The following is an 18,952-nucleotide window of genomic DNA, read 5'->3' as shown; positions in this document are numbered from 1 at the left end:
TATTTGCCTCCCTGAAACCCTCAGGAATGCGAGGAAGGGTTAAGCCCGCACGGTGTCTGGCTACAGAAACAGCTCAATTTGGCTCAAATCAATCCTAGCTACAGAAATAAGAAATTAATAGCGCCTCATGGACCGGGGGGGTTTTCTGTCAGCTCTGCCACGAGAGGGAGGCAGAGGTGGAGAAACCCGGGCCGTGGCCGGCGGAGCTCCAAGGGGAGGGGAGAGGCGGCAGCCGGGACTCCCTGAGGCGGGGGGGGGGCCGCCATTTTACCGGGAGGGGCTGCGGCGCCTCCCGTTCCCGGCGGCCAAGGCTGAAGCGCCTCAGCCTCTGGCTAGATCCCAGGAGGGGCCGGGCTGCCGTCCTTCCCTCTGTTCGGCTGCGCTTCCGGGAACAGGGAGCGCGGCGGCCGGCGGGGTGAGTTCGGCAGCCGCGTTGCTGCTGCTGCGTCGTCCTGAAGGTTTTCTACGGGGAAGCCTGTGCCTGTGTTTCTTAGGGTTTTCTTGGTTTGCGGGGCTTTTTTAGGAAGCAGAGCTGAATGGCGTTGCTTTTACTGTGTTTTGTATTTTCTTTTTCTTCCCTCTTTCGAGACATTCCCGAAACGCAGCTCCTTCTTGCCAGCTGGCGCGCTTCTTGTGGGAGCGCCGGGAGCACCGCAGGCTTGAGGCGTCTCCCACGGGGCCAAGCACGGGGCGGGGGCGGAGCAGGAACTCTTCGCTCCAGGGAGGGCGAAACCCTTAGCTTTTTGTACCTCAGCTTTCTGGGATAGTAGCAGGCTCCTCCCCGCCCCTGCAGGGGCACAGGGGTCAGGAGCCTGACAGGTGTGGGGCCGCATCATTCCCTGCTTCCCAGGGAGAGCTGCCAGGCCAACGGACATCACCAGGCGCTGTCTGGGCTCTCTCCCTGCAAGTGTTTTAACATCGCTCCCAACTCTCCAAATCCTGAACGAAGCTTTTTCCTGCAAGGAAGCCTGATTTGGTTCAGTCCGTAGGAAAAGGGATGTCTGTGCCACAGACTGGGCTTTGTTTGTGGGGATGGACATGGCCTGGTAATCATTGCCTTGAGTTCCCTCTGAGGTTGAGTTTGAAAGAGTCACCTTGAGACTCCACTGATGTAGCCAACTCGCTGTGGGGAAGTGTCCTTCTTTGCCAGACACTGATCCATGTCATAATTTTTGTGGGAAGTGTCTCTTGGGTCGCAGGCTGGAGGAGAGCTGCAGCCTGCAGTGGTTTCCCCCATTGGCAGGCCCTGAAGTGTTTGTCTACTAATTGATTTGCATACAGCCTTTGGTCTATAAAGACTGTTCCTGAAGCATAGGTATCAACGACTGAGAATATATGCTTCAAATTCAGAGTGGTAGGAACACAAAACCTCTGCACAAGTGTCTCAGTGCTGACCTGCAGAGCACAGGGAGAGCAGAGTAAGGAATGAGTTGCTGTCAGCAAATCCTTTGACCACTGAGGGCTTTGCAGCAGGTTACAATTGACTGACAAATACGTACTTGTGTTATTATATGGTAAAGGTTCTATTGTCATTTGATTGCAAAGGTTTCATATTGCGAGAGTTTCATACGTCCTTGATGGTTCTTGTAGGTAGCTCCTCTAAGCACTGACTCTTCCTTCTCACACTAGCCAGCTCATTCCAGTCCCTCCCCAACCAACCAATCCATTCTTTTATAGCACTCTTCTTATTGGCTACAGCTGTGGCCTGTTAAAGTCAGGCCTGTTCCTAATCTCTAATAATTGGCTCAGCTGCAACTCCTTAGGGGTAACATTACTTTCTATACTTTCTTTATTTTCTTATATTGTATCCCCCTACATACTTCTATCATGAGGTTTTCTTATTCCTAAAAGTATGGTCATTGTGTATTGTCTCTGAAACTGTGGATTCCAAATTGTGCATTGTCTCTGATGAGAAGGGTATCTGTGGTTATGTTGCTACTCCTGAGCTGCAGAGAACGCATAGTTGACTGTGCAGCTGTAACTCCTAGATTGTGTCCAAGCTGTTGAATATTATTTGTGATATTTATGAATATTATTTATTATTTAAATGCCCCTGATTCTCAGGCAGGCAAATAGTGTCAGTTATGTCCTTTTGTCTGTAAATTCTTGCCTGTTGTGGAAGTCCTACAGACACTTTCTAGAAAATAATTGCCTGTTGGTGTCACTATTCCTCTGTGTTTTGACCTGGAGGTCAAAAAAAACCTTATTGCTAGCAATCTGCAGATGCTGGGATAGTAGGAAAATTCTGGTCTACATTGTAATCAATGTGAATGCTATGTGTCTCTTCTTTATTCTCTGCAGTGCATAAATAAGTCATTCAGACACAATTGGAGGATTGTTTCCATCTAAGCCAGCTTGTTTTTGGTTGTACTTTTTTCAAGTTATGGAAGAAGAGAAATAGGATTAAATTGCAACTGTTTTTAGTAAAGCTGCTAGCAAGGAATTTTCTTGGTTTGAAAAGCATGCATGTGGAAACTTGCTCTTTTCAACTCTGTCTAAAATAATGAATCAGTAGTACGCATTAGGTGGTGGTTTTGTATTTGGTAGCAACATGTCAACACTAGGCCCTGCCTAATGAGAACAACAAAAAACAGAGTAAAACCTATCAGCATTTATCTTATGATACTTATCTGTGGTTAACTCAGTGTTCTAGTACCTATTGCTCATTTAATAGGTGTGGTGTTTAATCTCAGATTCACTGCCTATAGGAGATGAATACGGAGTATGACAGTTTATGATTGTGTGCGTTGCCATGTTGCAGGCAATAAAATGGAACTAAAATGAACTTTGATTTTTTTTTTTTTCAGTACAGCAGGAAATTGCAGTCACCTGTCATGCTGGCAACATAATTTTTTTTTCTTTCCTCTTTTATCTAGCAGGCCAAGTCATTCTGCTGGCTTCTCCCAGCCTGGCTGGTAGGTTTAAAACCCAGCGTACACAGACAGGAGCAAGCTGCAGGTACCACTGAAGGTCTGTAGACTTAGAGAAGGTAAGAGTTGGTAATTCTGCTGTCTGATGTCTAACTTTGGCTCTGGCAGTCCAATGAACGGAAATTATTTTCTGTGTGAAGTCAAGAGAAACTTCTTTCAGGAAGTCCTGACCAAAAAGGCGTTGTGCTTGATAATCTCAAAAAATGTCACACTTTGTAGGTTTGGGATTGAAATTTAGAAGCTGACTCTAAATTAGTCAAATAACTCAAATGTGTAGTATGGGATCATGGGTGCTTGTGGCACCAAATCAGTCTCCAGTGGGCTGATAATTTTCCAGCCTTTGCTGCCTAGTTTATGCTGGTAAGTGTAGAAGGGAGAAACAACTGATTTGTATTCAAAGAAATTTGATCCATTCTTGTTCTGTTTTTGATGTCCCAGGCTCAGAAGCATGGAAAGCCTCTGTGCAGCAAACAGCACTTTTGCTGTGGACCTGTTAAGAAAGCTGTGTGAGAAGAAAAGTGGGCAGAATGTGTTCTTTTCACCATTTAGTATTTCTTCTGCTTTGTCTATGGTTTTGCTGGGTTCAAGAGGTAGCACTGAAGCCCAAATAAGCAAGGTAGGTCAAAATAAAGTAATTGGATGGCATTTGATGTGATCATATGAGGACCAGATGTGTCATCCAGTCTGTGACATGCACTTGTGCTAAACTGCGATTGTCACTGTGGTGTGAGAGGAGCAGAGCTCTTCCTCTGGGGTGTTTGTAAGGAGAATCAATTTTCATTGATTTTGAAAGGGGACATTCCTTCATTATGAAATGAAGAATTTCCTGGGTTTTGTTGTGTGGGATTTTGTGTTTTTTGAGACAGACCATCTTTAATATATAATTGAGAGGTATGTTAGAGGTATGTTTTTCTTTTTTTTTTTTTTTTTTTTTTTAGCTTTATAGCTCCATAAAATATTACCTTCTGCTTCCTTGTTTGGGCTTAATGTCAGGCAATATATGTTTTCAAAACATAGCCAGACACATAAAAATTAAATCCACAGTGGCTGAATGTCAAACTGTTAGAATGGTTTACACTTTTTTGTTTTAAACGTGCTTAAGTTGCAGATAGTACTTGTCATGTGTTTTACATATGATCTGACAAAATTAAGTGCAGAATCAGTCCTCTTGGTTCTGATACTGGGCTCTTTTGCAAAGTGAAAGATGAGTAAAAACCTGTATTTTTTTTTTTTAATATTTACTATAATAAATGTTTCTCAAAAACCTTTTTTGTTGCCATAGATGGAAATACTCAAAATCCATCTGGACGCAGTCCTGGACTATGGGCAGTAATGTCCCTGCATGGGCAGGGCTTTGTAGCAGATTGTCCCCACAGATCTCTTCCAAACTGAGCCATTCTGTGATCCTGCAGGGCTTGGCTTGAGGGAAGGAAAATCAGGACTGCTGACTCTACTGCTCCCTAATTTATGACTGGTACAAGTACTGCAGATGTTGTCTTTGTGCAGGTTCTTTCTCTGAAGAGTGTCCAGGATGCTCACAATGGGTATCAGTCCCTTCTCTCTGAAATTAATGATCCAAACACCAAATACATCCTGAGAACTGCAAACCGGCTCTATGGAGAAAAGACCTTTGAGTTTCTTTCAGTAAGTAGCCATTAAATTTGTGATGATTCTTAGGATAATGTGCTTGTTCCCTTTTTACTCTGGAGGTCAAGGCAGGCTTTGGAGTTTGTTTTCCAGTGTTTCTGTGCTGAGATTCAGGAGTGCAGTTGATTCTGCCAGAGCCTGGTGTCTGAAATCAGTGGAAAATCTCCTTTGAATAACACGTGATATGAATATTGCAAAGCAGGTTAAAATCCATCAGTCTCTACACTTGAGAGTTCTGTGATCCATTCATCTATTTGGCTGTGGGAGAAATGGTTGATATATCTTCTAGCAAAAGTCTGATAAACAGACTTATAAAATCATATGTTACGTCCCTGAAGCATAAAATAAAAACAGGAAAAAAAATAACCATACTACAGTGCATAAGACGTTTGATTTAATAACAATTCCTAGTTCAAAAAGTGGAATAAATCCTAGTAGGAACTTGTCAGTGAGAAGTTTAAGCTATATGAAGCTGGGGAAGGAAAGCTGGCCTATTTCCTTGGGGAATGTAAGGATCATCTGGGTCTGAATGAGAGTAAATCTCCTGCTGAAAATCTGTTGTGAATGTGCCTGTTAGTCATTTATAGAGTCCAGTCAGAAATCCTACCATGCTGGCCTGGAACAGGTGGACTTCCTGAATGCTTGGGAGGATTCCAGGAAACAAATCAATGTCTGGGTGGAGGAAAGGACTGAAGGTGAGTGCTTTGCCAAGTGCCCAGTTGTGTTTAATGGGAGCCATTGTTTGGGTAAACACCTACACCTGGCAATAGGATTGTGAATTCAAACAACTCAAATGCTGAGCTATTGCTGTGTCTGGTAATAATAATAATTGGTAATATAGTAATAATAATAAATGGTAATGTATAATAAAATGGTAATAATAATTCTCTTCTCTATTGTGTATTAAATGCAGACTTGATACTATCTTGGATAGTAATTAGATCCATGTCAACCTCTTAATTAATGTGTGTTTTTTCTTTGTGTCATAAAGGTAAAATTCAGAACCTGTTGGCAGAGGGGATTCTGGATTCCCTAACCAAGCTTGTGTTGGTGAATGCCATCTATTTCAAAGGCAATTGGGAAGAGCAGTTTAACAAACAGAGTACCACAGAGAGGCCATTCAAAATTAATAAGGTATGATGTGCTAAAATGCCCTGTTAATCTGAAGTAGTCTGAAATGACGACCTTTAAGGAGAAATTAGATTTTTCAAGTAGGGTTGCCTTGGGTGTGCTGTGTGAGATTCTTTCTGCCCCCTCCCTTTCACATGAATACCATCTTTGCTGAGCTTCTCTAACTTTCACAAAATTACTAGAACCTTTCATATAGCACAAAGACAGGTGTGAAAGGTTTTGAATTTCAGTCTTCTTCAGTCAGAGCTTCCTTGCTGCATTCCTGCCCTTGAGCCTATCCAAAAGAAATGGGAAACAAATTTCCTTTAAAGACCTGCTCTGCAGTCTTGATTTTGGAAGTACATCAGTGCTCTTGAGGAGGACTTGGCCCCTGGCATGGGCAGGCCATGGCTACCCCTCAGGATTCTTTGCAGCCCTGGGTTGGCCTCCAGGAGTCACGAACAAGACCTGGTAATGTGCCTTCTTTAACTTACTTGCTTGAAGCATCTATTGAGGAAAATTGAAGCCCTCATGCCTATCTGGAAGCTGTCTGTCCCTCCCACTGCTGAAATAATTCCAAGAAGACATTTAAGTGCTACTAGCACTTTTAAATAAGGAAGTGTTTCTGTTCACCCACTGCTCTGTACAAGAGCACTTCAGAGCCTGCTGGACTGGCTTGGTTCCTGACACCTTGTCATCATGCAAGGTGTAAGCTGAAACCTTAAGCTAGTTATTTTACATGCTGTTCAGTAACAATGAGTTAGTTTGATATCCCAGGAACATTTCCAACATCTTGTGAAATTATTTCTGTGACTCTTGCACTTATGACTCATCGGATGATTGCTGTGTGGCTTTTCTTTTGCTTATTGATCCTTTTTATGTGTCAGTACTATTGCATAATAATTTCTGCCATATGCTCTCTGGGCATTATTTCAATGGGCACTACTTTAATTACAAAAAGCTACTTATGGGACAATTTCATGAAGGGAAGAGAGAAAGCAATGAATCTGAGAAGGAGGAAAATAATGATGTAAACAATAGTAGCTGCTGCTCCATATGGAAAGGGAATAAGATAGCAGAATATGAGAATAGAATCTCCCCTTATTACTATCCTTATGACTTTTAAGAATTCATAATAATACTCTTTCTTGGTGGTTTTAGTATATACATTTTTAAATATTTTAAGTCTTTGTTCTAGCCACACAGAACCACATGGACTAACAATACAAACACTGAAATTACTTATTCATTTATTGCAAAGAACAATGCCCCTGCTTATTACTAGCTCATTTTAGTGCTTGTCACTAGTTCTTAGGTTAACAAAAGAGTGAGAACATGTATTTACCTTAAAGGAATCTTCCCTAACATTAATAATTAAAAAGGAAATCTCAGGATTTTAGTTATTTACAAAGGATAGCGTGGTATCTGTGGTCTGTGGTTGTGATCAGTTCTCTTTGGTCAATTCCCATGAGTAACTTGCTGCCTGCTTCATAGTCTGAGACCAGCAGAGAAGCTCAGCACTAACTGTTGGCATCTCTTGATTTCTAGAGTGAAACCAGACCTGTGCAGATGATGTTCAAGGAGGCAAACTTTAACATGACCTACATTGGAGACTTTCAGACCAAAATCCTGGAGCTCCCCTATGTGGGTAATGAACTGAGCATGATCATCCTGCTCCCTGATGCAATCCAGGATGGCTCCACAGGCTTGGAAAGAGTAAGTAGTTGAGCTGAGTAAAAAGATAGCCTGAATCCTTCCAGGGAAGAAAGGCTGAATTGCACAGAGACCTGCAGTTCAGTTCCAGAGCAACTGCGTCGCTGGTGCTCAAGGGCAGCAGAAATGTCCCCTCTCCTCCCTGTCCCCAAAGTGACAGCCCCTGCTATGACAGTGCTGCTCAGGAGCAGAGGTCAGCTGTGATTGTGGTGAAGGCACAGGATGGTGGGGATGGGATGTGGAGAGGGGGATTTTGGGTGGGCTCTTTGGAAGTGCTGTGGCTTGTGCTGTAGGTCTTCTGTGCTGAGCAGCTGGCAGGTGGTGTGTGGCTCACTGGCAGGCAAGAGGCTCACAGGAAAAGGCAGCATCTTTTTTGTGTTGAGGGTAGAATATGAGTTTGATCTCTTTTGGCACTCTGGACCAGATGTTTATGAATAAAATTTTCTAAGACTGAGTGTAAAGAGCCTTTGTGAACACATTGTTTTCATCATGCTGCTGACTGACCTATAGGATGAACCTATGGTAAACTGATAGAAGAACTGGGTTTGGATTCTTTGGGTCCTTGTTAGCTGTTCTGTGCCTTTCGATCCCATAAGTAAAATATAAAAAAAAAAAAAACCCTGAACAATTTAACATGTTCTGTAGAAGTAAACATTACATGGAGGAGATTGATCCCTGTTATAGCTATCAAAAAAACAGTAGGTAATGATCTTTGCAGGGGCATATGCTCTACTGAAAGGTATAACTTGCAGTTTTGGCTTGAGAAACACTAACCAGGTAAAAAAAGATGCAACTTATGCAGTATGTAAAAAAATCACATACTCAGTTCTTTTGTATGTGTAACATTGATTCAATTCTCAGTGTAATTAAGTAAATTTGAAATTTTTCTTCAGCTGGAAAGAGAACTTACATATGAGAAGCTGATAGATTGGATCAATCCTGAAATGATGGACTTCACAAAAGTGAGGGTGTCTTTACCCCGATTTAAACTGGAAGAAGATTATGATCTGAAACCTATTTTAAGAAGCATGGGAATGCCTGATGCATTTGAGTTGGGCAAGGCAGACTTCTCAGGAATCTCATCTGGCAACCAGCTGGTGCTCTCCGAAGTGGTTCACAAATCCTTTGTGGAAGTCAATGAAGAAGGCACTGAAGCAGCTGCTGCCACAGCTGCAGTGATGATGATGCGTTGTGCAATGATAGTTCCAGAATTCACTGCTGATCATCCTTTCCTGTTCTTCATCCGGCACAACAAAACTTCCAGCATTTTGTTCTCTGGCAGATTTTGCTGTCCCTAAAGAGGAGAAGTCTTGGCAGCATAGGTGCCATCACAGAATAGATTTATGTTTCCCTAGAACAAGATGACTCATTCTGCACTAATTGTCTCTTTCAGCTGTGCCCAATCTTCTTCTGTAGTCTTGATTTTGGGCTTGGCAGGAATAAGAGAGCTGCTTAAACAAACACAGCATCTGCCATGTCCAACACTTTCTGTGCCTGTGTGTAGAGGTCTCCGGGTTCTTGCTGACACAATAACCATCCCACTTGCTCCATGACTGCTTCTTCTGTGCTTAAGTTCACTTGTGGTGTCCAGCAGGCAGAATCAGGGAGTGAGAGCCCATGGGATTGCTACTTTTGCTTGTGACAAGGCTGGAGCACATTTGTAGCTGCCCTCCCCTTTTAGGTTCCTGTCACCTCCAGTGAGTGCCTTGATAAAAGGAGGTTTTGGTAACATTTTTCAGGTATTACTGAACACCCTGCATAGATGGAGGTTTTTGACTAACACTTGGGCCAGCTCTTAGGCAAGAATGGCAATGAAAGTATGATTAAGATGTTATAAGAGATGTCCCTGTGAGGTACTTGTGGGACAAGTACCTTTATTTCCTCATTCCAGAACACTTGGGTTTATTCCCTGTCCCCTGGTTCTGGTCCTTTAACAAAGAATGAAATAAAAGGGCACATGGTGCCTATGGAATATTTGAAGGAGCAAGTCTTAATTTTTTTAATTTTTTTTTTTTTACTACTGTTATATGTTTATCCTAGTAATATTTACTTAGACACCATAGTTTACCTGTATAATACCAAAGAGATGCAACAGCTTTCCTTACATGGGGACCTATTTTGTGGTTCCTGTTCCTGGAATAATAAAAGAAGTATAAGCACTGCAGGGGTCTTTTTCTCCTCTTTCAGTCCTAAATTATACACGTATTTGTCGGGCTGTGTCAGAAGGAAGAGCCTTCTGGCAGAGCCCAGCGGGTTCGGTGTCGCTGGCCCGGCCCAGCCCGGGCGGGCGCTGTCTCCGCGGTTGTCGCCGGCCGGGCAGGCCTCGGCTGCCTCGTGCGGCCTCGGCTGCGCTGAGGCTGCGTGGGGCGGGAGGGGCCCGGGGCACCATCGCGCTGTCCCCGCCCGCGGGGCATCCTGCGGGAATGGGGCGGTGTCGGGGTGAAATGCGGGAATGTTGCCTCGGCTCCCGAAATCGCAGCGTTTCTCGGGCAGCGAGGGGTGCGGGCTATAAAGGGGTTTGGGTGCGAGGCTCACACGGGCGGTGGAAGGAAACGAAAGTGCAGGCACCATTGGGGAATTGCTTTAGATGTTGGCTCGGGAGGTGCTGGTGTTTAGCACAGAGCTTGCTAAAAGACCATTGCAGAGCTGCCGTGCTGATTGTGTGTCTGCCGGAGAGAGCTGGCAGTGATATGTGGAATTTCTGTGGGAGGGCAGTGCAGGAAATCGCCAAATTCTGATGCAGGCTCCTCCTCATATTTGGGTTTAAAAGGAAGCAACAAATCTGCCAGTTCTGCTTGAAGAAGTGTGGGGAGAGCTGCTGTGTGAGTGAAATGTGTGGGGTGTGCAGGGTGTGTGCATCTGAAGAATTTTAACAGGGATTTGCCGCCACAAATCCTTGCAATTTCCAGTTATAATGAGACGAATTTTTCTTTTATATATAGTGTCATTAACTTCGAGTGATAAGAAAAGTTGTAGGTAATGTGGGGAAGAAATATCATATTGTGACTTAATTTGCTTAGTATGGTTGGAGATTTCAGTTTGTTTGGGATTTCTTATTGTGTTTTTTTTTCCTAATTTGGTGGGGTTTTTTTCTTAATTTTCGGTAAAAGGATATTTCAGTGACAATGATAGTGCTAGTTCTTTTGCTTTTAGGCAAAGTCCTTCTGCTGACTTCTCTCCTGGCTGGTAGGTTTAAAACCCAGCGTGCACAGACAGGAGCAAGCTGCAGGTACCACTGAAGGTCTGTAGACTTGGAGAAGGTAAGAGTTGGTAATTCTGCTGTTCTGATGTCTAACTTTGCCTCTGGTGGTCCAATGAAGGGAAATTATTTTCTGTGTGAAGTCAAGAGAAACTTCTTTCAGGAAGTCCTGACCAAAAAAGCGTTGTGCTTGATAATCTCAAAAGATGTCACACTGTGTAGGTTTGGGATTGAAATTTAGAAGCTGACTCTAAATTAGTCAAATAACTCAAATGTGTAGTATGGGATCATGGGTGCTTATGGCACCAAATCAGTCTCCAGTGGGCTGATAATTTTCCAGCCTTTGCTGCCTAGTTTATGCTGGTAAGTGTAGAAGGGAGAAACAACTGATTTGTATTCAAAGAAATTTGATCCATTCTTGTTCTGTTTTTGATGTCCCAGGCTCAGAAGCATGGAAAGCCTCTGTGCAGCAAACAGCACTTTTGCTGTGGACCTGTTAAGAAAGCTGTGTGAGAAGAAAAGTGGGCAGAATGTGTTCTTTTCACCATTTAGTATTTCTTCTGCTTTGTCTATGATTTTGCTGGGTTCAAGAGGTAGCACTGAAGCCCAAATAAGCAAGGTAGGTCAAAATAAAGTAATTGGATGGTATTTGATGTGATCATGAGGACCAGATGTGTCATCCAGTCTGTGACATGCACTTGTGCTAAACTGTGATTGTCACTGTGGTGTGAGAGAGCAGAGCTCTTCCTCTGCTGTGTGTGTAAACAGGACTTGTTTTCTCTGGTTTTTTATTGTGATCTTTGTTCAGTATGAAATGAAGAAGTTTCTGGATTTAATGTGGATGAGGTTTTCTGTTGCTTTTGAGACCGATATTCTTGAATATGCAGTTAGGATGTACATGGAATTGTTTTTTTTATGAGTTGATGACTACAAAAATTTTTTTTTCCTTCCGTGCTTGGGCTTATTATCATATGATACACATTCTGAAAATGAAGCCAGGCACAATAATTTTTTTTTAAAATCCCACAGGCTACATTTCATACTAATACCTGTAATTTGATTTATTCCTTTTTAAAAATGTGCTCAGGTAGCAAATATTTCCTGGCTTGTGTTTTATGTAGGAAGTGACAATTTTAAGTACAGGACCAGTCATTTTGGTACGGATGTTAAGTTCCATTGCAAAGTGGGAGAGAAGTGAAAAATCAGATCTTATTTCCATGTACTTTGTAAAAATTTCTCAGAATCCTGTGTTGTTGCTATAGTTGCAGATTCTCAAAATCCATCTGGACACAGTGTGAGCTACCAGCTCTAGGTGTCCCTGCTTGGGCAGGGCTTTGTAGCAGATTGTCCCCATGAAATATATAGAGCAGGAGACCTTTTTCCTTTTTAATGCCTTTATTAAAATTGATCAGTTCAAGTGGGGAGAACTGACAGGTCTGCAATCATGTCGCCGTTGCTCCCAGGAGTGGCCTGGAGGAGGGGAAAAGTGCAGCTTTGTCCACTAGTAGCAAGAGCTGGGGGTTCCACCTGCACGAGAGCACCAGGAACACCCCTTGTTCACTACTTTGGTTTGACCTTCAGGGTCCTGCTTCCAGCCAAGGTCCTCTTGGCTAGGGCAAGGCGCAAAAAAGGGTATCAGCGTTTCTGCAGACTCAGACGTTGTTCCTCATGTCCAGACATCACTTTGATCTCTTAATTCTGTGTTGGCTTATTGTTTTAGGGGTCTTTTTGGTAGGTTTGTTAGGGTGGCTTTCCCGTGGCATGCTGGCTCTGGGGTCATTTGGATGCCAACTCCGATGTCCCCTTGTTTCACTGTCTGAGAACGACTATCCACCTGGCAGCAGGCAGGGTGGTACTGACAAAAAAGGGAATTCTTAATCATAGGGCGTTCACGACCGACCCTTACCAGGTGATTACAACATGAAGCTAACAAAGAACTCTCCTCTGCTAGCAACCAGGTCCACTTGTAACTCTGCAACTTTTTTTTTAAAAAATAGGTAATGCTTTTTTTACTCATAACACCCACAGGTTCCTTCCTACCTGAGGCATTCTGTGATCCTGTAGCGCTTGGCTTGAGGGAAGGAAAATCAGGACTGCTGACTCTGCTGCTCCCTAATTTACGATTTGTGCAATACCTTGCTGGGTACATCAGATATGCCTTGCATGATAAGCTCCAGATGGGAGGTGTGGTGAAAAAATCTCGTGGCTTGAAATCAGAGTGTTTAACTTAAGTGTAATTTTAATATAAAACCAGTCATGCTGTAGCAAGTGTGTTTAGAGAAGGTGGTAAGGACACTGCTGTGGATGTTGTCTTTGTGCAGGTGCTTTCTCTGAAGAATGCCCAGGATGCTCACAATGGGTTTCAGTCCCTTCTCTCTGAAATTAATGATCCAAACACCAGATACATCCTGAGAACTGCAAACCGGCTCTATGGAGAAAGGACCTTTGAGTTTCTTTCAGTAAGTAGCCATTAAATTTGTGATGATTCTTCTGAGAATGCTCCCTCTTTCCTCTGGAGGTCAAGGCAGGCTTTGGAGTTTGCTTTCAAACAATTCAGGCCTGAGAGCCAGGAGTGCAGTAGATTCTGATACCTAAACCTGGTGGAGAATCTCTTTTTAAATAATTTGTGTTCTAAGTGGACAAGTGATTCCAAGCAGGGAAAAATCCATCAGTGTCTACACTTGAGGGTTCTGTGATCCATTAGTGTATTTGGCTGTGGGACAAATGGTTGATATATCGTACCAAAAGTCATAAAAGTCATTAATTTATGAAATCATAGGTCATGTCCCGGACATGACAAAATAAAAACAAGAAAAAAAACCCGCCACCATCCTTGTCAGTGAAGTGTAGAAGTTTGTAGTACAGTGCATAAGCCATAACAATATTGATTCCTCATTCAAAGAAGTGGAGTAAATCCTAGTACGAACATGTCAACCAGAACTTTAATGGCTCTGTATGAAGCTGGGGAAGAAAAGCTGGCAGATTATTTTGGGGAATGCAAGAATCATCTGGGTCTGAAGGAGAGTAAATCTCTTGCTGAAAATCTGTTGTGAATGTGCCTGTTAGTCATTTATAGAGTCCAGTCAGAAATCCTACCATGCTGGCCTGGAACAGATGGACTTCCTGCATGCTTGGGAGGATTCCAGGAAACAAATCAATGTCTGGGTGAAGGAAAGGACTGAAGGTGAGTGCTTTTCAAGTGCCCAGTTGTGTTTTTAATGGATGCCATTGTTTGGGTGAACACCTAGTTCAAACAACTCAAATGCTGAGTTTTTGCTCTGTCTGGTACATCATTCTCTTCTCTATTCTGTATTAAATGCAGACTTGATACTGTCTTGAATAAAAATTAGATCCATGTCAACCTCTTAATCAATGTGTGTTTTTTCTTTGTGTTTTAAAGGTAAAATTCAGAACCTGTTGGCACAGGGGATTCTGGATTCCCTGACCAGGCTTGTGTTGGTGAATGCCATCTATTTCAAAGGCAATTGGGAAAAGCCGTTCAGGAAAGCGAGTACCAGAGAGAGGCCATTCAAAATTAATAAGGTATGATGTGCTAAAATGGTGACAGTCTTTGCTGAGTTTCTCTGAACTTTCACATCATTAATAGAACCTTTCATATAGCACAAAGACAGTTGTGAAATGTTGTGAATTTTAGTCTTCTTCAGCCAGAGCTTCCCTGCTGAAATTCATGCCCCTGAGCCTATCCAAAAGAAATGGAAAACTAATTTCCTTTGAAGAACTGCTCTGCAGCCTTCTTTTTAGAATTGCTCTTGAGGAGGACTTGGCCCCTGGCATGGGCAGGCCATGGCTGCCCCTCAGGATGCCCTGCAGCTCTGGGTTGGCCTCCAAGAGTCATGAACAAGACCTGGTAATGTGCCTTCCTTAAGTCACCTGCTTGAAGCAAGCATTGAGGAAAATTGAAGCCCTCATGCCTGTTTGGAAGCTGTCCCTCCCCAAAGTGGTGAACTAAATTCAAGAGTATTTGAAAGTGGTGATATGACTTTTAAATAAAGGAATGTATCTGCTTAGCAAACCACTATCTCAGACAGGACTTCAGAGACTGCTGGGCTGACTTGGTCCCTGCCACCTTGGACTCTCCCTATTGGAATGTCAGGAAAAAGCTGGCAGGAGTATCCAGAGACACTCTTGCATTTTCTATTCCCTGCAGCTGTGCAAGCTTAGAACCAGCTTTCAAGATGCAACACCAAATGGATAGGGGGCTGATGATCCTATCAGCGTCTTTTGAGTTGCATGGAGTATCATGCATTTTTTTTACCGCGTGCTTTCCAAAAGGCAGTGGTGAGGTGGCACTCTTTGGTGTGTGATCAGTTCTCTTTGGTCAAATCCTAAAAGGCCATGAGTAACTTGCTGCCTGCTTCATAGTCTGAGACCAGCAGAGAAGCTCAGCACTAACTGTTGGCATCTCTTGATTTCTAGAGTGAAACCAGACCTGTGCAGATGATGTTCAAGGAGGCAAACTTTAACATGACCTACATTGGAGACTTCCAGACCAAAATCCTGGAGCTCCCCTACGTGGGTAATGAACTGAACATGATCATCCTGCTCCCTGATGCAATCCAGGATGGCTCCACAGGCTTGGAAAGAGTAAGTAGTTGAGCTGAGTGCAAAGACAGGCTGAATCCTTCCAGGGAAGAAAGGCTGAACTGCACAGAGACCTGCAGTTCAGTTCCAGAGCAACTGCGTCGCTGGTGCTCAAGGGCAGCAGAAATGTCCCCTCTCCTCCCTGTCCCCAAAGTGACAGCCCCTGCTATGTCAGTGCTGCTCAGGCTGTGTGCTGCTCCCTTAGAGGCTCTTGAAGAAGAGCTGGCCCTGCTCAGGAGCAGAGGTCAGCTGTGATTGTGGTGAAGGCACAGGATGGTGGGGATGGGATGTGGAGAGGGGGATTTTGGGTGGGCTCTTTGGAAGTGCTGTGGCTTGTGCTGTAGGTCTTCTGTGCTGAGCAGCTGGCAGGTGGTGTGTGGCTCACTGGCAGGCAAGAGGCTCACAGGAAAGGGCACCCACTGCTCTGTACAAGAGCACTTCAGAGCCTGCTGGTACTGGCTTGGTTCCTGACACCTTGTCATCATGCAAGGTGTAAGCTGAAACCTTAAGCTAGTTATTTTACATGCTGTTCCAGTAACAATGAGTTAGTTTGACTTTATCCCAGGAACATTTCCAAACATCTTGTGAAATTATTTCTGTGACTCTTGCACTTATGACTCATCGGATGATTGCTGTGTGGCTTTTCTTTTGCTTATTGATCCTTTTTATGTGTCAGTGCTATTGCATAATAATTTCTGCCATATTCTCTCTGGGCATTATTTCAATGGGCACTACTTTAATTACAAAAAGCTACTTATGGGACAATTTCATGAAGGGAAGAGAGAAAGCAATGAATCTGAGAAGGAGGAAAATAATGATGTAAACAATAGTAGCTGCTGCTCCATATGGAAAGGGAATAAGATAGCAGAATATGAGAATAGAATCTCCCCTTATTACTATCCTTATGACTTTTAAGAATTCATAATAATACTCTTTCTTGGTGGTTTTAGTATATACATTTTTAAATATTTTAAGTCTTTGTTCTAGCCACACAGAACCACATGGACTAACAATACAAACACTGAAATTACTTATTCATTTATTGCAAAGAACAATGCCCCTGCTTATTACTAGCTCATTTTAGTGCTTGTCACTAGTTCTTAGGTTAACAAAAGAGTGAGAACATGTATTTACCTTAAAGGAATCTTCCCTAACATTAATAATTAAAAAGGAAATCTCAGGATTTTAGTTATTTACAAAGGATAGCGTGGTATCTGTGGTCTGTGGTTGTGATCAGTTCTCTTTGGTCAAATCCTAAAAGGCCATGAGTAACTTGCTGCCTGCTTCATAGTCTGAGACCAGCAGAGAAGCTCAGCACTAACTGTTGGCATCTCTTGATTTCTAGAGTGAAACCAGACCTGTGCAGATGATGTTCAAGGAGGCAAACTTTAACATGACCTACATTGGAGACTTCCAGACCAAAATCCTGGAGCTCCCCTACGTGGGTAATGAACTGAACATGATCATCCTGCTCCCTGATGCAATCCAGGATGGCTCCACAGGCTTGGAAAGAGTAAGTAGTTGAGCTGAGTGCAAAGATAGCCTGAATCCTTCCAGGGAAGAAAGGCTGAATTGCACAGAGACCTGCAGTTCAGTTCCAGAGCAACTGCGTCGCTGGTGCTCAAGGGCAGCAGAAATGTCCCCTCTCCTCCCTGTCCCCAAAGTGACAGCCCCTGCTATGTCAGTGCTGCTCAGGCTGTGTGCTGCTCCCTTAGAGGCTCTTGAAGAAGAGCTGGCCCTGCTCAGGAGCAGAGGTCAGCTGTGATTGTGGTGAAGGCACAGGATGGTGGGGATGGGATGTGGAGAGGGGGATTTTGGGTGGGCTCTTTGGAAGTGCTGTGGCTTGTGCTGTAGGTCTTCTGTGCTGAGCAGCTGGCAGGTGGTGTGTGGCTCACTGGCAGGCAAGAGGCTCACAGGAAAGGGCAGGATCTCTATTGTGCTGAGGGTAGGATACAAGTTTGGGCCCTTTGACATTGTGAACAAGGAATTTAGTTGAAAAGTTTTCTTGCATTTCCTCCCCATTTAAAGATAAAAAACCATTAATGTTCATTTTAAACTCTGGGGGAAAAACATGCATGTTATGTGCTTCTTGGCTCTGTAACTGGCTATATTCTCATTCTAATTTAGTACATGTGTGATTTTTCTTTAGCTTGAAAGAGAACTTACATATGAGAAGCTGATGGATTGGATCAGTCCTAAAATGATGAGGTCTACAAAAGTGAAGGTGTTTTTACCCAGATTTAAACTGGAAGAAAATTATGATCTGAAACCCATCCTGAGTAGCATGGGAATGCCTGATGCATTTGAGTTGGGCAAGGCAGACTTCTCAGGAATCTCATCTGGCAAGGAGCTGGTGCTCTCTGAAGTGGTTCACAAATCCTTTGTGGAAGTCAATGAAGAAGGCACTGAAGCAGCTGCTGCCACAGCTGCAGTGATGGTGCCTCTTTGTGCAAGGAGAGTTCCGGAGTTCACTGCTGATCATCCTTTCCTCTTCTTCATCCGGCACAACAAAACTTCCAGCATTTTGTTCTGTGGCAGATTATGCTGTCCTTAAGGAGAAGTCTTGGCAGCATAAGTGCCATCACAGAATAGATTTATGTTTCCTAGAACAAGATGACTCATTCTGCTCTAATTGTCTCTTTCAGCTGTGCCAAATCGTCTTCTGTAGTCTTGATCTTAGGCTTGGCAGGAATAAGAGAGGTGCTTAAACAAACACAGCATCTGCCATGTCCAAGACTTTCTGTGCATGTGTGCAGAGGTCTCTGGGTTCTTGTTGACACAAGAACCATCCCACTTGCTCCATGACTGCTTCTTCTGTGCTTAAGTTAACGTTTTGTGTCCAGCAGGCAGAATCAGGGAGTGAGAGCCCATGGGATTGTTACTTTTGCTTGTGACAAGGCTGGAGCACATATGTAGCTGCCCTCCCCTTTTAGGTTCCAGTCTTCTCAAGAGAGTGCCTTGATAAAAGGACTAGCATTATGTTTTGGTAACATTTTTCAGGTATTACTGAACACCCTGCATAGATGGGGGTTTTTGACTAACACTTGGGCCAGCTCTTAGGCAAGAATGGCAATGAAAGTATGATTAAGATGTTATAAGAGATGTCCCTGTGAGGTACTTGTGGGACAAGTACCTTTATTTCCTCATTCCAGAACACTTGGGTTTATTCCCTGTCCCCTGGTTCTGGTCCTTTAACAAAGAATGAAATAAAAGGGCACATGGTGCCTATGGAATATTTGAAGTAGAAAGTCTTAAATTTATTTTGTTTCCTACTGTCCTATGTTTATGCTATTTTCTTAAACATCATACTTTACCTGTAGAATACCAAAGACAGAGATGCAACAGCTTTCCTTACATTGGGATATATTTTGTTCCCGGAATAATAAAAGAAGTATAAGCACTGCATGGGTCTTTTTCTGCTCCTTCAATCCTAAATCATACACATATTTGTCGGGCTGTGTCAGAAGGAAGAGCCTTCTGGCAGAGCCCAGCGGGTTCGGTGTCGCTGGCCCGGCCCAGCCCGGGCGGGCGCTGTCTCCGCGGTTGTCGCCGGCCGGGCAGGGACGCGGCCGAGCGGCCTCGGCTGCGCTGGGGCTGCGTGGGGCGGGAGGGGCCCGGGGCACCATCGCGCTGTCCCCGCCCGCGGGGCATCCTGCGGGAATGGGGCGGTGTCGGGGTGAAATGCGGGAATGTTGCCTCGGCTCCCGAAATCGCAGCGTTTCTCGGGCAGCGAGGGGTGCGGGCTATAAAG

The 18,952-nt window shown here is 43.8% G+C and overlaps 1 protein-coding gene across 16 annotated transcripts; it reads left to right on the top strand.

Moving 5' to 3' along the window:
- Nucleotides 1-204: 204 nt before the first annotated feature.
- Nucleotides 205-18,606, top strand: LOC103818442 (serpin B6-like). Of its 16 annotated transcripts, XR_007776887.1 has the most exons (9): nucleotides 207-415; nucleotides 2,877-2,989; nucleotides 3,369-3,546; nucleotides 4,437-4,574; nucleotides 5,155-5,272; nucleotides 5,569-5,711; nucleotides 7,236-7,403; nucleotides 8,294-8,906; nucleotides 17,960-18,606. XR_007776887.1 is itself a non-coding variant. In XM_050970976.1 (8 exons), the coding sequence occupies exons 3-8, from the start codon at nucleotides 11,051-11,053 to the stop codon at nucleotides 17,753-17,755; spliced, it is 1,140 nt and encodes a 379-aa protein (XP_050826933.1). In that variant the 5' UTR covers nucleotides 205-415; nucleotides 2,880-2,970; nucleotides 11,041-11,050; the 3' UTR covers nucleotides 17,756-18,606. The 16 variants fall into 16 exon arrangements, 15 of the variants coding, with proteins under 15 accessions (XP_050826933.1, XP_050826931.1, XP_050826929.1 ...); XM_050970976.1 differs by lacking the exons at nucleotides 3,369-3,546; nucleotides 4,437-4,574; nucleotides 5,155-5,272; ... (1 more) ...; nucleotides 7,236-7,403; nucleotides 8,294-8,906 and adding exons at nucleotides 11,041-11,218; nucleotides 12,921-13,058; nucleotides 13,666-13,783; nucleotides 14,000-14,142; nucleotides 15,037-15,204 and having other exon boundaries at nucleotides 205-415; nucleotides 2,880-2,970; nucleotides 17,351-18,606; XM_050970974.1 differs by lacking the exons at nucleotides 3,369-3,546; nucleotides 4,437-4,574; nucleotides 5,155-5,272; ... (1 more) ...; nucleotides 7,236-7,403; nucleotides 8,294-8,906 and adding exons at nucleotides 11,041-11,218; nucleotides 12,921-13,058; nucleotides 13,666-13,783; nucleotides 14,000-14,142; nucleotides 15,037-15,204 and having other exon boundaries at nucleotides 205-415; nucleotides 2,877-2,970; nucleotides 17,351-18,606.
- Nucleotides 18,607-18,952: the final 346 nt, after the last annotated feature.

This window comes from Serinus canaria, chromosome 2, assembly GCF_022539315.1.
Source record: "Serinus canaria isolate serCan28SL12 chromosome 2, serCan2020, whole genome shotgun sequence".
NCBI lineage: Eukaryota > Metazoa > Chordata > Aves > Passeriformes > Fringillidae > Serinus > Serinus canaria.
This window is presented reverse-complemented; position numbering and strand designations above follow the sequence as displayed.

Excerpts from the sequence above, each read along its gene's own strand:
- LOC103818442 (XM_050970976.1), top strand. The coding sequence starts at position 11,051 with ATGGAAAGCCTCTGTGCAGCAAACAGCACTTTTGCTGTGGACCTGTTA. Across the intron at positions 13,059-13,665 it reads GGACCTTTGAGTTTCTTTCA|TCATTTATAGAGTCCAGTCA; the intron begins GTAAGTAGCCAT and ends TGTGCCTGTTAG. Across the intron at positions 13,784-13,999 it reads GGTGAAGGAAAGGACTGAAG|GTAAAATTCAGAACCTGTTG; the intron begins GTGAGTGCTTTT and ends TGTGTTTTAAAG.